At 37.1% G+C, this 15,960-nt stretch overlaps 1 protein-coding gene across 3 annotated transcripts in view; it reads right to left on the reverse strand.

Annotated features, from left to right (window-relative positions):
* Positions 1 to 4,019: 4,019 nt before the first annotated feature.
* LOC130578752 (neuroendocrine protein 7B2-like) overlaps positions 4,020 to 15,960 on the reverse strand; it is a 42,532-nt gene continuing 30,591 nt past the window's right edge. For all 3 annotated transcript variants that reach the window (XM_057375085.1, XM_057375086.1, XM_057375084.1), the window contains exons 4-6: positions 15,327 to 15,439; positions 10,622 to 10,675; positions 4,020 to 7,112 (exon numbers count right to left, since the gene is read on the reverse strand). In XM_057375085.1, the coding sequence (XP_057231068.1) occupies positions 7,017 to 7,112; positions 10,622 to 10,675; positions 15,327 to 15,439 (263 nt within the window). In that variant the 3' untranslated portion in view covers positions 4,020 to 7,016. The remainder of the gene's footprint in view (positions 7,113 to 10,621; positions 10,676 to 15,326; positions 15,440 to 15,960) is intronic.

Below are 15,960 nucleotides of genomic sequence, written 5' to 3' on the forward strand. Positions count from 1 at the left end.
TTTTTAATTAAACTGTCTATGTCTGCTGTGGTATTTTGTGCAATGCCTGGTCCTGTAGACACGTGTCCGGTGAGTTGTTGCCAGGCTTGCTCCTTCAGGGAATACAGGGGAGGAATTGCCAAGTTTGTGGATTCAGGCTGGGTTTAGGACTGAGATATATGTAGAGCTATGCAAGTTCACAGAGTTTCAAAAGTCCTAGGCATGTGCAGAAGCTCAGGCACCTGAAATACATGATAATGAGAAAGCTTAGCAGTGTATAGCCTTTAGCTGTCTAAGGAATCAAGGAAGAGAGGCAAGGTTTGAGGAGCATGTGCTTGGGCTTTGGAATTTGTATTGGACACAAGTCCAACTGTGGGTACTCRGGCTTTTAGTGGAGCCAGCACTTCACTTGCCCATCTTTTATTTGCAAATAGTTCCCAGTTTTGTAAACCTCCAGATCAAGACCCTCCACATGTGCAGCAAAATAGACTCAGTGTTTTTAACAAGCAGGCTGATATTTTAGGAGAGGTTTATGGTGGCCTTGTCTTCAAGTTTGTGGATGGTTCTTTTAAAGTCTTACAGGTTGCTGCCGAGAACGTAAAAACACAGCAGAAAATAGCCAGTATRGTTAGAAATTAAAATATACCCTCAACTACTAAAGCAGAAAATAATTAATGTATTTTGACGGAAAGTAATGTATATCATTATGGCACATAATRCTTGCCTGTTGGATAACTTTGCACTCAAGAGAATCCCTGAAAACAAGTCTTCCAAGACACCATWACATCAGACCAATAACCATCAGAAAGGCTGCAGCAAAGCTGTAGACACTGTGGGATTAGCAGGATGAAGCTGTAAAGAATCAAAAGCAGGACATACTTTTCTGCTTTTTTTAACTGTGCACATATGTCACCCATGTATGCAGAGTCCTCTGGCAGTTCAGTCACAGGGTCTGTGCATCAACTATGACAGCCGTGCTTATCTGTTCTGATAACTTTTAAAGAATTTACTTAAATCAGTTATGACTATTTTAAAATTTGATCAGTGGCTTATGGACATTAAAAATAGGTTTCTTCAATTGCAGTAACACAGCTTTAAAGCCCGTAAATCTTACAGCCATTGCATTATCTGATGGAATTCAAGTTTTGCAATTCTCTTAGTCACTGTTTGCAGCGTTGTTTAAAGAAAGGGAAAAAATAATCAATGGTGAATTTTGAGTGCTTCTCTGGACAGCSTGACTTACTCTTTCATGACTCTGTTTTGTCTATTTAAAAATAGAAAATGTCACAGTCTGGTATTTTATATTTCCAATGTAGAAAGGTGTTCTCTGTTGAGTTGAGGAATAAGAACCACATTTCCCCAAACAGGCTATCCCAGTTGAATTTCAGACACCTCTGGAGGATTTTTGGGCATTAGAATATGGATATGGCACTGAAAGAACTGTTAGGATTTGATGATTTTTTTTGTTTGTTTGTTTGGTTTGGTTTTTTGTTGTTGTTTCTCAGAATAAAGAATTAATTAAAAGAGTTTAAGACTGAATTCAGCATCAAAGCCATGTGCACCTTCTGTGATCTAATGAATATGCCCAGACCCTAAAAATCCCTGTCATCTGTAGTAGAGATCCCTGATATTTCCCAGGAARGTAACATTGTCTTATGGTGATTGGGTTCAGAGTAAAAGAAGTCAATGTTTATACATTTAATGGTCTCTAACTGAATGACACTGGTTAGGGAATGAGGGAAAGTTGCAGACTAGTAACATTATTTTTCTCTGTGCTTCCTCCTTTGCCTCACTCAGTTTACCATGAAATTTAGCCACTGACGCCCACCACTGTTTTTCTTGGAGAACACAGTAGGATGAAGAAACACAGTGATTTTAAATGTAAAAGACAACCATGCATTGCATTAGGAGCTGCATTCCATGTGTTTTCGTAACAGGAGCTACAGGAGAAAACTAAAAGAGGTGATTCAGGTTCACCTAATCTTTAAAGTCTGAAGCCTTTCTCAATTCCTGCCATCTCTACCTCTGCCCCACATACAAATATAGGCCTCATTAATGAAACAGGATTTTTTTTAAGCTCTTYTAGTCCCAGTTGATAATGCTAATGCCATGACACTCATATTTAATGTTATGCTCCCATGTGTTGAACACATGGTTAACAGCTCTCCTWACCATCGGGATTCATACAATCACAGCAAAGCAGTCAGCATCATAAATAAAGCAAACATGACAACTGAAACTACATATTTCCTTATGGTAAACTAGGATGATGAACTGGAGTTCAGTGCCATTCTTCACCTAACAGCAAAAGGCTTGAGTGTGGTAGCCCTAGATCATAAATGTACTCGGAAAATTGTTCTTTTGACTTTTTCATTCTCTTATRTTTGAAATCTTGGCTTACTTCCCAATCCTATGGTAGTCAGCCTCATATGTGATATGGCACTTCATGATGGCTRTTTCACATCCTTTGCTTGCCCTTCTTTTTAGTTTTTATTTAGTTTGCATGTAAGCAGGTCATTGTCAGAGGCTGAGCCCCTCAAGGGACTTTGTCATCTTTGCTCATGGTTGGAATCTGCCATTGACTCTAGGCACAAACTGGCAGACTTTAAGGGACACACTAATTCTTTATTTAAAAGGAACAYTTCTTATTTGAGATAATTCCTGAATATGATTATTTTTAAAGGGTATTGAAGATAATTGCATGCCTTCAAACAAAACTGAACTTTTAAGTGTATGTATATGTATCCATATGGCAATGGAGTCAGTGTGATCTGCTGGGGTTTTATTGTTGCTGTGTTTTCTTTAGGGCATCTCRGATTGCCATCCTATTTGTATCAAGCATGGCAGAAATATAATTCAAKCTAATTGCCACTATTAGCCTGAAATGTTGGATTCAGGTGTCTCCAAATTGGAGATAATGTGCTTGATTATCCATATATCAATATATCAATGATCTATCAAGACTGATAGCCTTGATAACTGTTGGCTTAGATGGAGAGGTACCTTAAATCTTATCGATAGTGCACTTGGCTAATAAACAGTSAACTCATGTCCCTTGTAGATCATGTGGAACTGTATTTTCCATGGACACTTTTAAGTTTTTGTGGGGCTGTGGTAGCACCTGCTGAATCTCCCTACCTGGYGGTTCTCCTTCCATAAATCTGAGTGTGTGACTTTGAAAAACTGAAAAGTTGTCTTTAAGCTCTTTGTCCTCCCGATCCAGACACTCGGATTTGCATGTCAAAAAGTTGCAATTTTACCACATTACAAATGGTGTAATTRTATCACATTACAAGTGTTAGAGCATTACAGATGAGGCAAGAACTGATTTAGCGGCCTTACCAGCAAACAGACCAGAAGATTCCAAGTTTGGTTTGGGTTGATGTTGTTATGGGCTTTTTCCAAAAAATTGAAATGTTCAAAAATTCAGTTTTTTACACCATGAAAATGAAAACAAAGCCTTTTCAACACTTCCATAGAGATACTCTTTAGAAGCCTGATTTGAGGGCAAGTCAAAAAGCTACTTGTCTTCTTCCCCAACTATTGATATTTGAAAACAAAGGTGCTCGAGTGTTACCGTCAACAAAGCCAAAAACTTAATTGACTTGGCAGTCATCTTTCTGTCTGTGCCCTTCCTCAGTTTAACAGATGAAGATTGACTTCATCACATTTTGGTAAAATAAGCTYCAGTCAGCTTTACTTGCAATCCAGTAAGTGTCTCTGTAAGGCATTCTGATAGAGAACTGATTCCCAGTTTCATTGGATTGCTCCCGAGGTCCTGAATAGATAGCAGCTTGGTTTTCTTGCACTTGGTGAATGCAAATGTGCCAGTAATCAGAAGTATATCACTATTTCTCCTCTTTAGCAATTCACTAAGCATTTTTATTTCATTTTCTTCCCTGAGTTAACATCTTTATRTTCTTTACCAATGAGTTTATTATCAGACTGTATTATCTTTTTTTAAAGTGTATTAGTGTGTGTGTATGCACATGCACCCCTGGAATGAGTAAGTTTTGTGTCACAAATCAAATACTATAATCAGTTACACATGTCTTTCTTTAAAATAAAGTCACAAATATTTMTTTACCAGACAAAACCAATGTTTCAGGGCAATATACTTTATTTTGTACAGCTTCTTTCAAGAACATTGCATCTCTAATGCATTAGAGGTAATTAACACACTTGCAAATTTTAAAATATTCTAAAAGGTTTTMATTTGATGAAAATTCTAAATAACAGTATCAATATACATGCTCCTTAATTCACATGCATTGGAAATGGAAAAGGTGATTACACCCGCAAGATTTGTGCAGCTATTTACATTCTTGTAAATATTGGTTTGGTGAACTCTGAGTGAGGGGCATAGTTGGTATCTTTGTTCATTGATTCTGAAAGACCAGCACTGTGATGATTCTTTTTAAGAAACTACACATTCGTATTTGGGCTGTTGTTGGAGTGGTAGGAGGGACAGCGATTTTTGCTTGTTCTTTTTTTCTTTTTTAAATCAGTATGGGACTAGCCAATCCCAGTACAGAAAGGCAGCTCTATTATGAATCTGAAATTAGAATAATGAATCCCTAATGGTTTAATAGCTATATTTTATTAAAATTTCACAATAGTACTGCTGAGKCTTCCTATTGAAACACTCAAGCTGCCTGATGAACTCAGCAGACAGCTGCATGACTTGTTCCAGCAGACAGTTCCTGTAAGACACAACTGTTTCGTGAGTGTAACGGGTTTTTTTGTTTGTTTGTTTTTTGCTTGCATTTAAGGACAAAAGCAGGTTGGAATTGTGGTATTTTTCCTTTCTCTACGCTGTGGAGATCTACCACACACAGGAGGGCAGCTTTTCTGGCCCGGTGCAGTCCTGCTGGCTATCCCTGTCCTGGCCAGTTTGCAGTGCTGGATTTTAGATCCCACACAGGGTTGTAGTGACCTAAAGTGCTTCACAAAATTCCATRTGGGATTACAGACACTATTAAGCAAGCAGTGTTTCTTTGCCCCTCCCTTTTCAAGCCCCCTATTTACTGTGCACACCTCCATTTATTATGTACTGATCYTTAATATGAGCTTAAAAAATGAAATGAATTGCCATCATGGTTGTTTCATTTTTGTGTTTAAAATGGATTTTACTGGAGCTGTAAGAACAGAATGTAGCTCAGATTACTTTAGAGGTATCAATAAAGCAGTCAMGTATCTGAAGAAACACCCATTTCTTTGGAATGGCAGTCTAGCCTCCAACCACCTGGAAGCCTTGTGGCCACACCAGTGGCTGGCAGCAGGGTTAGATGGAAGGAATGACCATTTCACCCACTCTGGGCCACTGGGCATCAGTAGGTTTTAATGTTAGATTTATGCCGTGAAATATATAGAGACTTTTTGYTGGTTTTGGAGCAACCTTTGTAACTTTGCAGCTTTCAATACTTGTGTGAAGACTAAGCAGTAGACCAGATAAAAAGAATAAGCTTAAAATGCAGGGAATACAAGTTCTGTCATATGTACAGCTAGCTTCCATTCTATTCCAGGCACTGGAAGCCTAGGGAGCTCTGTGATTCATAGGAATTCCTCATTTTTGTGTCATGTGTGAGTATAAACCCCACTTCCTGACATACCATTTAGTTTTCTCTTCAAGATTTTTTTTAAAAAGGAAATATGATGAAAGACATGATAGTCCATTCCARAATGTTACAGAATTTTGCAATCTAYCCCATAAATGGCATGAGAAGGCCAATTCTCTACATGCATCATTTATTACAAATCACTAAGTGGTGGGACTAAAAAAGCAAATGCCATTGACAGCCRTATTTTGTGCCCTCCTGTTAATTTTATGGAGCTAGGAACCTTTGTTTCTCACCTGTTTTTCTCACCTGTTCTTTCTTATCATTAGTTTACTGTGTCTGTATAGGATGGAAAAGGAAACTACTTTTTTTTCCACAGATTTGTAATATTAGCCATAAGCTAATGTTGTTTTCCATAATTCAAATGCTCCATGCACGTGGCTTGAAATGTTCAGGTGTATTCTCATCTTTCAGAAAGGGAGAACTCTGGAGTATAAAGTTCTTGAATCTCCTAGGGGCAAGAAGGCGATTTAAGCTTTCCAGAACAACTTCAAGAGCAATGATAACTACCAGTATTATTAGAGTAGCATAGTTTTTCAGAAGATCAACTGTAATGACCTTCATATCCTGGATTTAGATTCAGAGGTTGTTGACACAACCTTATTAACACGGACAAATGTCTCCATCTTCACTTACAATGTGCCTGRGATGCGTAATTTAACAACACTAAAATGCACAAACGCTGCAGTTAYTAAGACAAAGAACAGCAGGGGAGATTCATTTCCACATAACAGTTCCATTGATAAGGAAGGAAGATGTTCAAGTGTTCAGGAAAGTTGTGGATATGGGATGATTAAAACTAACAGAAAAATATTCCAATGAATAGACTCAAAAAGCAGTTTTTTAATTTTTAAATTTGCACAGCAATAACAGAGATAAATGAGCCTCTGAAATATTTTGGAAAATGTCACTTTGCAAACCTTGTAGATTGCTTAAATGTTTATTAAAATGGACCAAAAGCCAAAATTCTCTGCGTAAAATAAATACTTTGTCTTTGCTAAGTAACAATATTTGTGAACAAAACATAAAACTATAATTTTCATGTGTCAAACATAGTAACATTTAAAATTAAATGTTGGAGTCAGACTTGGCTTTTTTTTTTCATCTTCCTATTTACAAGCTTCTCATTAAGACCATTTACCTCACATTAGCTATTAAAATGACTAATTTCTTAGGTTTGCTCCATGACTAAAATAAAAACAACAGAAATGTCCTTTTACCGTAACTTAACAAAAAGCAGAACCATATTTTTATCATCTAGGAGAACATACTGTTATAAATACAGCTGGTTTTCATCTACAATTATATAAATAATAAGCATGCTGCCATTCACAAGGATTTTAATAGATGATTATATRTAAGCAATATCATGATCTAGAAGAGGATGGCATGAGTTTTTATCTTTCTTTTTTATTGTACTTATTTAGGATCTTTGTCTTCATCTGAAAATTGTGGAACAGACTTCTTTGCTACAACGTTATCCAATCGCTGTCCTTGCAGATACGGGTTCACGCTCTGAAAAAAGTTTAAAATCATTTAAACTTATCAGAAACAGGGAAACATATAAAAGGTACCTGGGATTAGTGAACAGATTTATGTATTTCCTATCTGGCAGATAGGACTTGAGAAAAAATTGCTTCCAGGGATTAAATCTAAAAGTCAATCAGTGTTCTGTTTCTAATATTGKTTTTTTGTGCAAGAATTTAATTCAATCTACTGAAAGGAATACAAGTGAAGGAGGACTATCAAGAATATAGAACAATCTGAATTAAATACTACCTTTTTGCTCCACTCCTTTCCTCAGTTCAGCAGAGGAGCAGCAGTTCTAACTCCCTAATTCTTGAGGCAGGACAGAACTTGTCAGAGAAGTACAGGTAAACTTTAATCRCTAGCCCCTGATGGACATTATGCTGGGAAACAAATCAGAGACCACAATAACATTTTGACCAAAGCCTCCTCAGCCTGTCTGCTCTCCAGGAAACCCCTCCTCGCTTCCTTTCTTGATGCTGAGATAAAAAACTGCTGGCACTGAAGCAGAACCAAGCAAGGTTTTGGCATAGAAAATGGGTCTTATACCACTGCCAGAACAAGGGAATGTTGGAAAGAASATTCCTGGAGAGGGTTTAACTTCACTTTGCACCATGCAAGCAGCACAACGTGAGGCTGAAGATGAACAGATCCTGTCTCATAACTGTTTGGAGATCATAGATGGAATAATGTGGAAAGCCCATGCCTGAATTTTATCCGTATCAGTGGAATAAAATGTATTTACTGTATTTGCAAAGGGCAAGCAGTTTAGTGGAGCTTCAGTATTAAGTAACATTTACAGCAACTTTCTGGCCTGTTACAGTGTAAGCAGAATWCAAGTATAAATTGTCTCCTTCACACAGATACAGACAAAATTCTAGTATGCAGATTGTTGATGCTAATAAAATTYGTTTGCCTAAAGACAAACTTCAGAGGATTGTGAATTTTCCAGTATCTCCTGATTCTTGTGACACAGGCTGACTGTGTCGCAGAAATTACTTTTCATGAGATATTTCTGTGCTTCCTTCACCMAAACTTAAGAATTAAAAAAAAAAATAAAAATAAAAGGCATTCAAAATGGGCCTGAAATACATATTTTAAAATATCCTAACACTGTTTATTGAATCTCCGGAAAAGAGTTGAGGTTTGTCTGTCTTCAAGTTTAAGCCCCTGGATTTCTCCAGATTTGTGGCTGCTATMATTTATACTTAGTCACAGCACAGAGCAGCCCTCTTGCTTCTTCTATTGGTTTTTGAGTGTTTTGCCTGCTGCAAGTGAAAACATAAAAACAGTAAGAACCAGGAATGAATGTGGAAAAATCTTTGAAAATAAACTAACTCTAATGCTTTAAATTGTTAGAAATAAGACATATGTAAATAATTTGTTTGTGTTTGTTTAAAGAAGTTCTGTTTAATGTTAATTTAGTGAAATTCAACTGCTGCATAAACTTCTAGGAATTATTTGAAGATTCCTAGGAAGATTAATTGGTCTTTTTTTTGGAATGGTACTTGCTTGCCACTTTTTGAAATAAAGTAGAAGAGAATGAGACTACATAAAATTTTGAATCCTTCTTAACCAACAAAAGAAAACACAAAATATAATGCAAAATATTTTGGCTGATTTGACTAAAAAGATGTTTAATGCTATGCAGCTGTGCAGAATTCAAAACAGTGCAAGTTCCCGAGCACCTTCGTGTACAGCTCTGAGCCCATGGCAATGTGACTTAGTGATCACAGAAGTGCTCCTGACACTTCTGGACAGGGCTGTCTGCCAGCACAGAAATTTAAAAAGGGGAGAATTGCTGATCAGAATCGGACATCACTGTGGGCTTCCTTGTCTTGCCCTGTGAGTGCTGCAAAGGAGCGAACACAGCAGCGAATGGCAAACACACAGTTGTGCTGTACTTGTGTGTGTGCTTGCATGTGTGTCTGTACAGGTACATATAAATTGATATATGAATGTACACACATGCGTAGAATACGGGGTTTTCTACACTGCAGCAGTGCCTCTGTTTCACTACAGCCCTGCACAGACACAAGAGGGTTACTGCAGACACTGTTACACGGGACTTGTTTTAACCTCAAATGGGGATATTCGGATGCGAAAGATCARTCTGTTGCCAGATTCTGAAACTGTGTCTGTGCAGAAAGGCATGGAGGAGTGGTAGGGAGCACAGAAGACAAGAGGGGAATCCAGTGGACTTTCTGATTTCTAGAAAAATACACTCWGCTGCTGACAGTTCTAGGTTACCCTTCTGCTAATAAAGTGAAGATTCTGAATTGCTCATTAATGCATTAGTAATCATTACAGTATTACTCTAAAATAATGATAAATTCTAATGAATTTATCATTAAGTGACGTGTTGGTGCTAGGAACATAAGTCTGCTGTAGAGAAATTCCCTGTCAAAATTCTGGGTTACTCCTGGCCATGTAACTGCCATGTGTCTCCAGCTCGTACTTCTTCTGTATCCAATTATGTCACTCAGCTCACAAACAGAAAGTGTTCTTATTTTTTTCTTTTCTTTTTCCTCATGTATATATTGCATGAATTCTACTTAATTAAAAATTAAAGTCAGGTGCCTACCCTTTTTTCCTTCTCAAMTAACAAACTCAAAAATCAAATATAAGCATGAGGCAGATACTAAGTTCAGGTCAGATCATTAACTTATGGCTGAAGTGTCAGCCATCAATGAYGTCTAAATCAGGAAGAAATCAACTTCTCCCTTTCTAGCAAAGACTTACAGTCTGAAAGTTAAATAAATRAGTAAATCATCTTCACTTACGCTTGTTATTTTAAATTATATTTACTTCATCTGTAATATAAACTGTACTGTCATATTTTGAAAAGCTACTTTCTGGCAGAGAACTAGACTTTTCCTTTTTMTAAAAATAACACACCAGAAGCAAAGCTAAAGACTTCGACTCTGCCTGAAAGTGATTTCTTTTTTTTTTTCTTTTTAATAAAACAAAGGCTGACAGTACCAAAAAAGAGAGAGCAGTGAGGCAGTTTGTGCAGAATCTCTCTGTGATACGTGGATTGCCTTCTTTGTTTCAGGAGCAGAACAATGAGAACATATTCACCTTCATCTTTCAGGCAAGTGAGACACAGAGATAGGAGTCTCATCCTATCATGTCAATCAGGTAAAGAAACATAGATAGTGGTAATTCAATTTACTAATATTTTTAGTAGGCAATTTCAAATTCTGTTTTAGAGACATTTAAATAACTTTAAATGGCTTTAAGCAAATAGGATCAATTTTAAAACACAGATAATATGAAGTGTTATAATCTGTTACACTTAAGTGCATCTTTTGAAAGTAAGAAACTATTTAGAGAAATAAATCTTGTACCCCATGTTCAGTCCTGAAGCTGGCTATAATAGGTTTATCACAGAGAGTCCCTGACTTTACACATAATCTGAGGGATAATACAAATACATTAGACTAACTATTAGTTCCCTATATTATATAGGGGATATAAAATATTCCAATAGTTACCCTCTTTCTTCTTTTTGGACCACCACTGATTTTCTCAAAGAGTAAACTCTTGCTCTGGAAGGGGGAAAAAAGCAACAAAATGCCATCAAATTCATTACACTCTTCTTTTAAAATACTACTTTCACTGTTAAACATTAGCAGGTCTAGAGGAGTGTGTAATTTTATGGGAGAAATAAACCACAAATAAAGAWTTGTATATTCTTGCTAACATTTGCAGTTCTTCACAAGCAGATCAACACTTCACTAATCAACACTTTAAAAGCCTGTTATTTTCCACTGTGTTATTCCTCATGTTCTGGCAATAAGTGCTTCAAATACTGGCCGATATAACCTGGATGTTCCCCATCATGTGATACATGGTATAAATACTTTTTTTTTTTTTTTTTAAAGAAAAGGCAGAAGGAAAAAGAAGAATAATAAGAACGGGAGGGAGAGGCAGCAGGAGTCCTGCCTCTGATATATCTTTCTATATATTTGAGGTGACAAACAAAAAAAACTTGCTTTACAAGGGATTTTCTAATTCCTTTTAAAAACAGACATAGGCGTCATTCCTGCTGTTTGTTGTCTTTGCCTATTCCCTTCCAGATATCAACACTTCCCACTGCAAAGTTCTGCTGAAAGGAGTTCAGCGCCAACTTGTCCTTTGTTTAAGTAGTGCCCTCAATAAAGTTTCTAAAAACCATTTGGTCTATAACATTTTTAATGGCAAACGTTTTAAAAACTGCCAGAAACATCTTGGCAGAAGAGAAAGTTATGATGAGGAGAAAAGAAAAAAGAAAAAATAAAAACCCAACACAAAAAAACCCCTCTGACCATAGTTTACATAAGTGCATCCACATATTGTTGTATTATAAGTAGTGGATTCTGTTAAAGTCTGGGATAACACACACATGCTCAACACATTTTGTTTCAATTCTGTGTTATGAAGAAAACCAAAACCAAACTCTAACCTGAAAATGGAAGGAGAAAAGAATTGCATGTATAAAAGCAGAAGACTATATAAACAAGGCCATTAATTCTGCTATAAACAACTAAACTAACATTGATTATATAAATAGAAAGTGTAATTCTAGCACAAGACAAATTCACCAAACACTTCTAATTCTCTCTGCAGCCTTGATATGAGAAAAAACAAACATTTTCAAGTGTTACAATGAAATCTGCCAAAATTGTCTGTTTTGTACTTCTTGTGTTCATGAAACCTCAAATTGACAAAGCCTATCTCTTGTCCAACCTCAGTTATTTTGTCTGAGCTGTGCCAAAAGGGAACAGAGATGATGCTGGCCAAGAGGAACATTCTTGGCTAGTCATTTATGCAAGCTCACTTCAGGAAAACTTTAACATTTTAAAGAAACTCAAGGATGCATGAATTATTCTCCTTAGGAAACAAAGCACCACCAAAACCTCACTTTGTAAACTATTTGACCTTATACTTTCATGAGAGGAAAAGGGTGTTTCTGAAATAAAAATAATTCCATGGACTACTGGAGCTARCATTTCTGTCATTCCAAAAAATTCCTTATAATTGAACTGTTCCTCCTCAAGGAAATCATATTTTGTTTAGTCTGTTTGGGAATGTTTTAAGACCCTAAGTACTACTGTAGCATTATGTGGAGTACAAAACAAATATGGTTATGGAGCACGAGCTAAGAACATATTTGTATGGTAACAGCAATCCTGAAAATATGTTCCACTGCGTAATGGCCTGACCTCATCAGCCACCAGAATTTGCCCGTGAARTGTTCATCCTTCACCAAGAGGTTGTTAGGAATAAAAGCACAGAGTTTCTACAGTTACAGTTATACCTCATATAGAGATACGCTGCATGTGATTTGCTACTTTTCCCTCCTGGAGCTTCCTTTGCATCCTCTTGGCTACTTGGATTAGAGTACTACAGGTTGGRATTTGGGTGGAAAAAAATCAGAAGTGAAAATGCTTACAACCAACAAAGYATGCAAGTGGTTTTTAGATTTATATTGTAAATCATATATTGTAAATGATCTTTGTGCAAGTCCTTCTGGATGCCAGAAAAACCAATTTGTAAGGTGCAAGAAAGGTACATGCAGAAAGTGTTTGTGTCCTGCAAGGAGAAGTCTGAACTGGGTAAAAAGCCCTGAAATCTTAGAAACTAGAGTTGTTCATTAGGATAGAAAACTCCAAAAGTCACTCATCCWACTATTTCCACTGTGCCTTCATGTTTTCCACCTAGGAGTAGAGAGGAGGAGAGTCTAAGCTGTGGCTCTCACTGTATAAACAGAGTCTGTTCCTGAGACTTCTCACAGGTCAGCATATTGATAGATAGGGAGTTGTCCCAAAGRCAGAAAAATTCTTCCCCTTTCCTCCCACTCCTAACCCAGTATATATTTATTATGATTTATATATTTGTATCTGCATATATATTAGATGTATTTGCACATAATATTTAGCATCTACATAATCATRCACTTTGCTGAATGAGACAGCTTTTAACTTGCTTGACACTTATAAAATGTGCCTGTTACTCATTGGATACTGCAAAGGTCCCACAGCTKTGCAAGCAGGATGGTCTGTCACCAAAACGAACCAACCAACCTTTTCCTGTCCCTTTAGGACAAGCAGCTCCCTTTTTTCTAAACTGTTAAAGTAGTTTGCGTTTTCTATGGTTACACTAAAGAATACATATTGGCTCCTGGAAGGACAAGTCACTGGGAATTKTAACTCCTCCTCAACCAGTCAGTAGGTAGGAAAAGGCCAGGGARAAGGGAGAAGCTCCCCCAAGAGCTGGGAACACGTGCCAGCCTCCATGGGTCCAGGAGATGCTGGCTCCAAGGGCTGCAGATGGTGGTGACAGCCTAATRCCTACACAACGTGCAGGAGCTGGAGGAAACTGTGAGTACACAGCCATCACAGCCCCTGGCCATCTTGTCCTAGGCCCTTTGACAGGAGAAGCAGGAACAAACTCTTGTGGGCAGAGGGAATTTTAGGTGCTGGGGAGAGTGGATGGGTGAGGATGCACACAGTTACCTACTGGGCAGCCCACAGCAGCTGTGTTGGTCATTTACAACTTAATGCAGACAACAGTCAGTGCCCTAAAAGATCTGATCTACTTTAGTTCTCATTTGTAAGGTCTCAAACAGGTGCTTACCTGTTTTTTCCAGAGAATTAAAAATAACACAGCCAGCCATGAAAAGACAGCACTGTATTTATATTTTTACYGTGTAGTAATATGCAGGAGATGATCAGGGCTATTCTCCTGGATCTCRGCAGAACATTTGCTCGTGCACATGACCAGCTGTTTCATCTCTAATCAAAAAGATCTGGAGCTGGCTAAGCTGCAGCTAGATATGATTACTGTTTAGTAACAAATCCATACATGAGCAGCTTTTTCCTCTAAATTAGTAGTGATGGATGAGATACAAAAAAAAAGTCCAGGATTCACTAATGATTTACCATCATTTATTAAGTATATATGCTGCTGATGACAACWCAGTATGTATGCTTGATTCTGAACTATTGCTATAGGCCAAAGATTTACAGAGGTGCTTTTGTCGTCTTCAGAATGGTATTATGAAAGTAAAGTACTTATGAATAATAATAAAACTAACAGCCTTATATGGCACAAATAATTTCACCATCTGTTGTTTTTWTAAATGAAAACCTTTGATGGTAATTACTTAGAATGCAAAAAGTTTCCAAAATTTGGATTTTTGGCATGATTCTCTCCAGAAATTTAGCACTCACGTAAGTAATTAAGACTATAAATCTTACACTGGTTTGATTATGRAAGATGAATCACTGTCTCACAATTGCAGCAGAAGAGACTGCCAAACATGTCCATTTATCGATATATGCTTACAGAGCACTGGTTTAGTGCACTCTTAAGTGAAGTGTTATAACAATGTAAAATGAGATTTCATTATTTGCTCTGCAAGCATAAATTATGATCACTGTTATTGTTTTCCTGGCGCCTGAAAATGGATTTGGGATTGGACATTTTAACTAATGTAATCCAAGATTAAGTGGCAGAGCTTTCTTTGGAGCCTCCAGCCTGCAGAAACAGTCTAGCTGCAGTTATTAAAGTCCTTGTATGCCCAGAGCAAGATTTTTGCCCTTGGTGTAGCTCACTGTGTTTATTATATGTGATCTGTCAAATAGGTTTACAATATAATTCAGTGCCTGACCTGAGCAGAGGAAGAAGCAACATCAGGTCCTTCAAAATCTTTAAGGAAGAGATGATCCTTTAGAGCAAGTTGTCTGATCCTAGACTTTTAAGGGTGTTTTAAGCTGCAGCACTCCTTCTATCTGTATTTTCTTTCTATTTTTTATATCTAAGTAGCTGAACAGTGAATAGTCACTGAACKTGGATATTCTTTGAAATTAGGGCCATTTTATGTTTTGATATCTTGTCCTAAGATCTGCACTAATTTTGGCTGCATGTTCGCTGTAGTTTGAAATGTACTTTTTTGCATTTATCAAGCACATACACAGCTGTCATGCTTTGGGACAGGTAATAGAACAAGGATTTCTATTTTTCTAGGCTGTTTATCAATCACAAGCACTGTTTCTATTTTCCAGGGCAAGGTCACCTTTTTGGAGAAGCTTCCCTTAGAGTGGTRATTTTTCCAGAAATAAGGACAATATTGTCCTTGTGGTTTCATAGCATCCTACACAGTAGACAATACCCAGTTTCACATGCAACAAAAACAAGCARGAAGCATGTACTCACCCACTTGCCCATGTTGGGATAGTCATGCTCTGGATCAAARAGGTGTTGGTGCAGTTGGTATTCCCTGCTGAACTCGGCTGTGTCTGGGGTGTTTTCTAGACACCCATCATCAACTGCAAAGGTACATTAGAAAGCACTGAGTTCTTTGTAGCTTTGAAACATACAGGACGTGCCACATTAGTCAGCAAACTACTTAAATGCAATCACACAATAAAGAAAAAAATAAAGAACAGGATGGCTAGAAAATTCCAGGTTTTTTTTTTTTTCTTTTGAAACAAGAAAGTTTGTCAGGATGACAAACAAGTTTTGGTTTTTTATTAAAAAAAAACCAAACCAAACCTCGCAACTTAATGAAACTTCAAAGCTGAAGAAATTGATTTTTTTAAACTCTTCCCCTCCTTCATGTTTCTCTTTTAATTATTGAATTTGATTGTACCTAGAACTGAATCCTGTTCTGATTCAGAAAGGATATTATTTTCTTTTTTAAGTGCTCACAGGTAGTTTTAGAAATTTATAAGGCAATACTTTTGAAGATCATGGTAAAACAGTACTATGAGCAAAGACAGAATTTATTTCACTGAGTGGCTCTTTCTGGAGCTCCATTTTTGATTTGCTACTATGTTCAAATTGGCTG

This window comes from Malurus melanocephalus, unplaced genomic scaffold (genome assembly GCF_030028575.1).
Source record: "Malurus melanocephalus ecotype Western Australia unplaced genomic scaffold, MMel_1.1 scaffold_238, whole genome shotgun sequence".
Classification (NCBI taxonomy): domain Eukaryota; kingdom Metazoa; phylum Chordata; class Aves; order Passeriformes; family Maluridae; genus Malurus; species Malurus melanocephalus.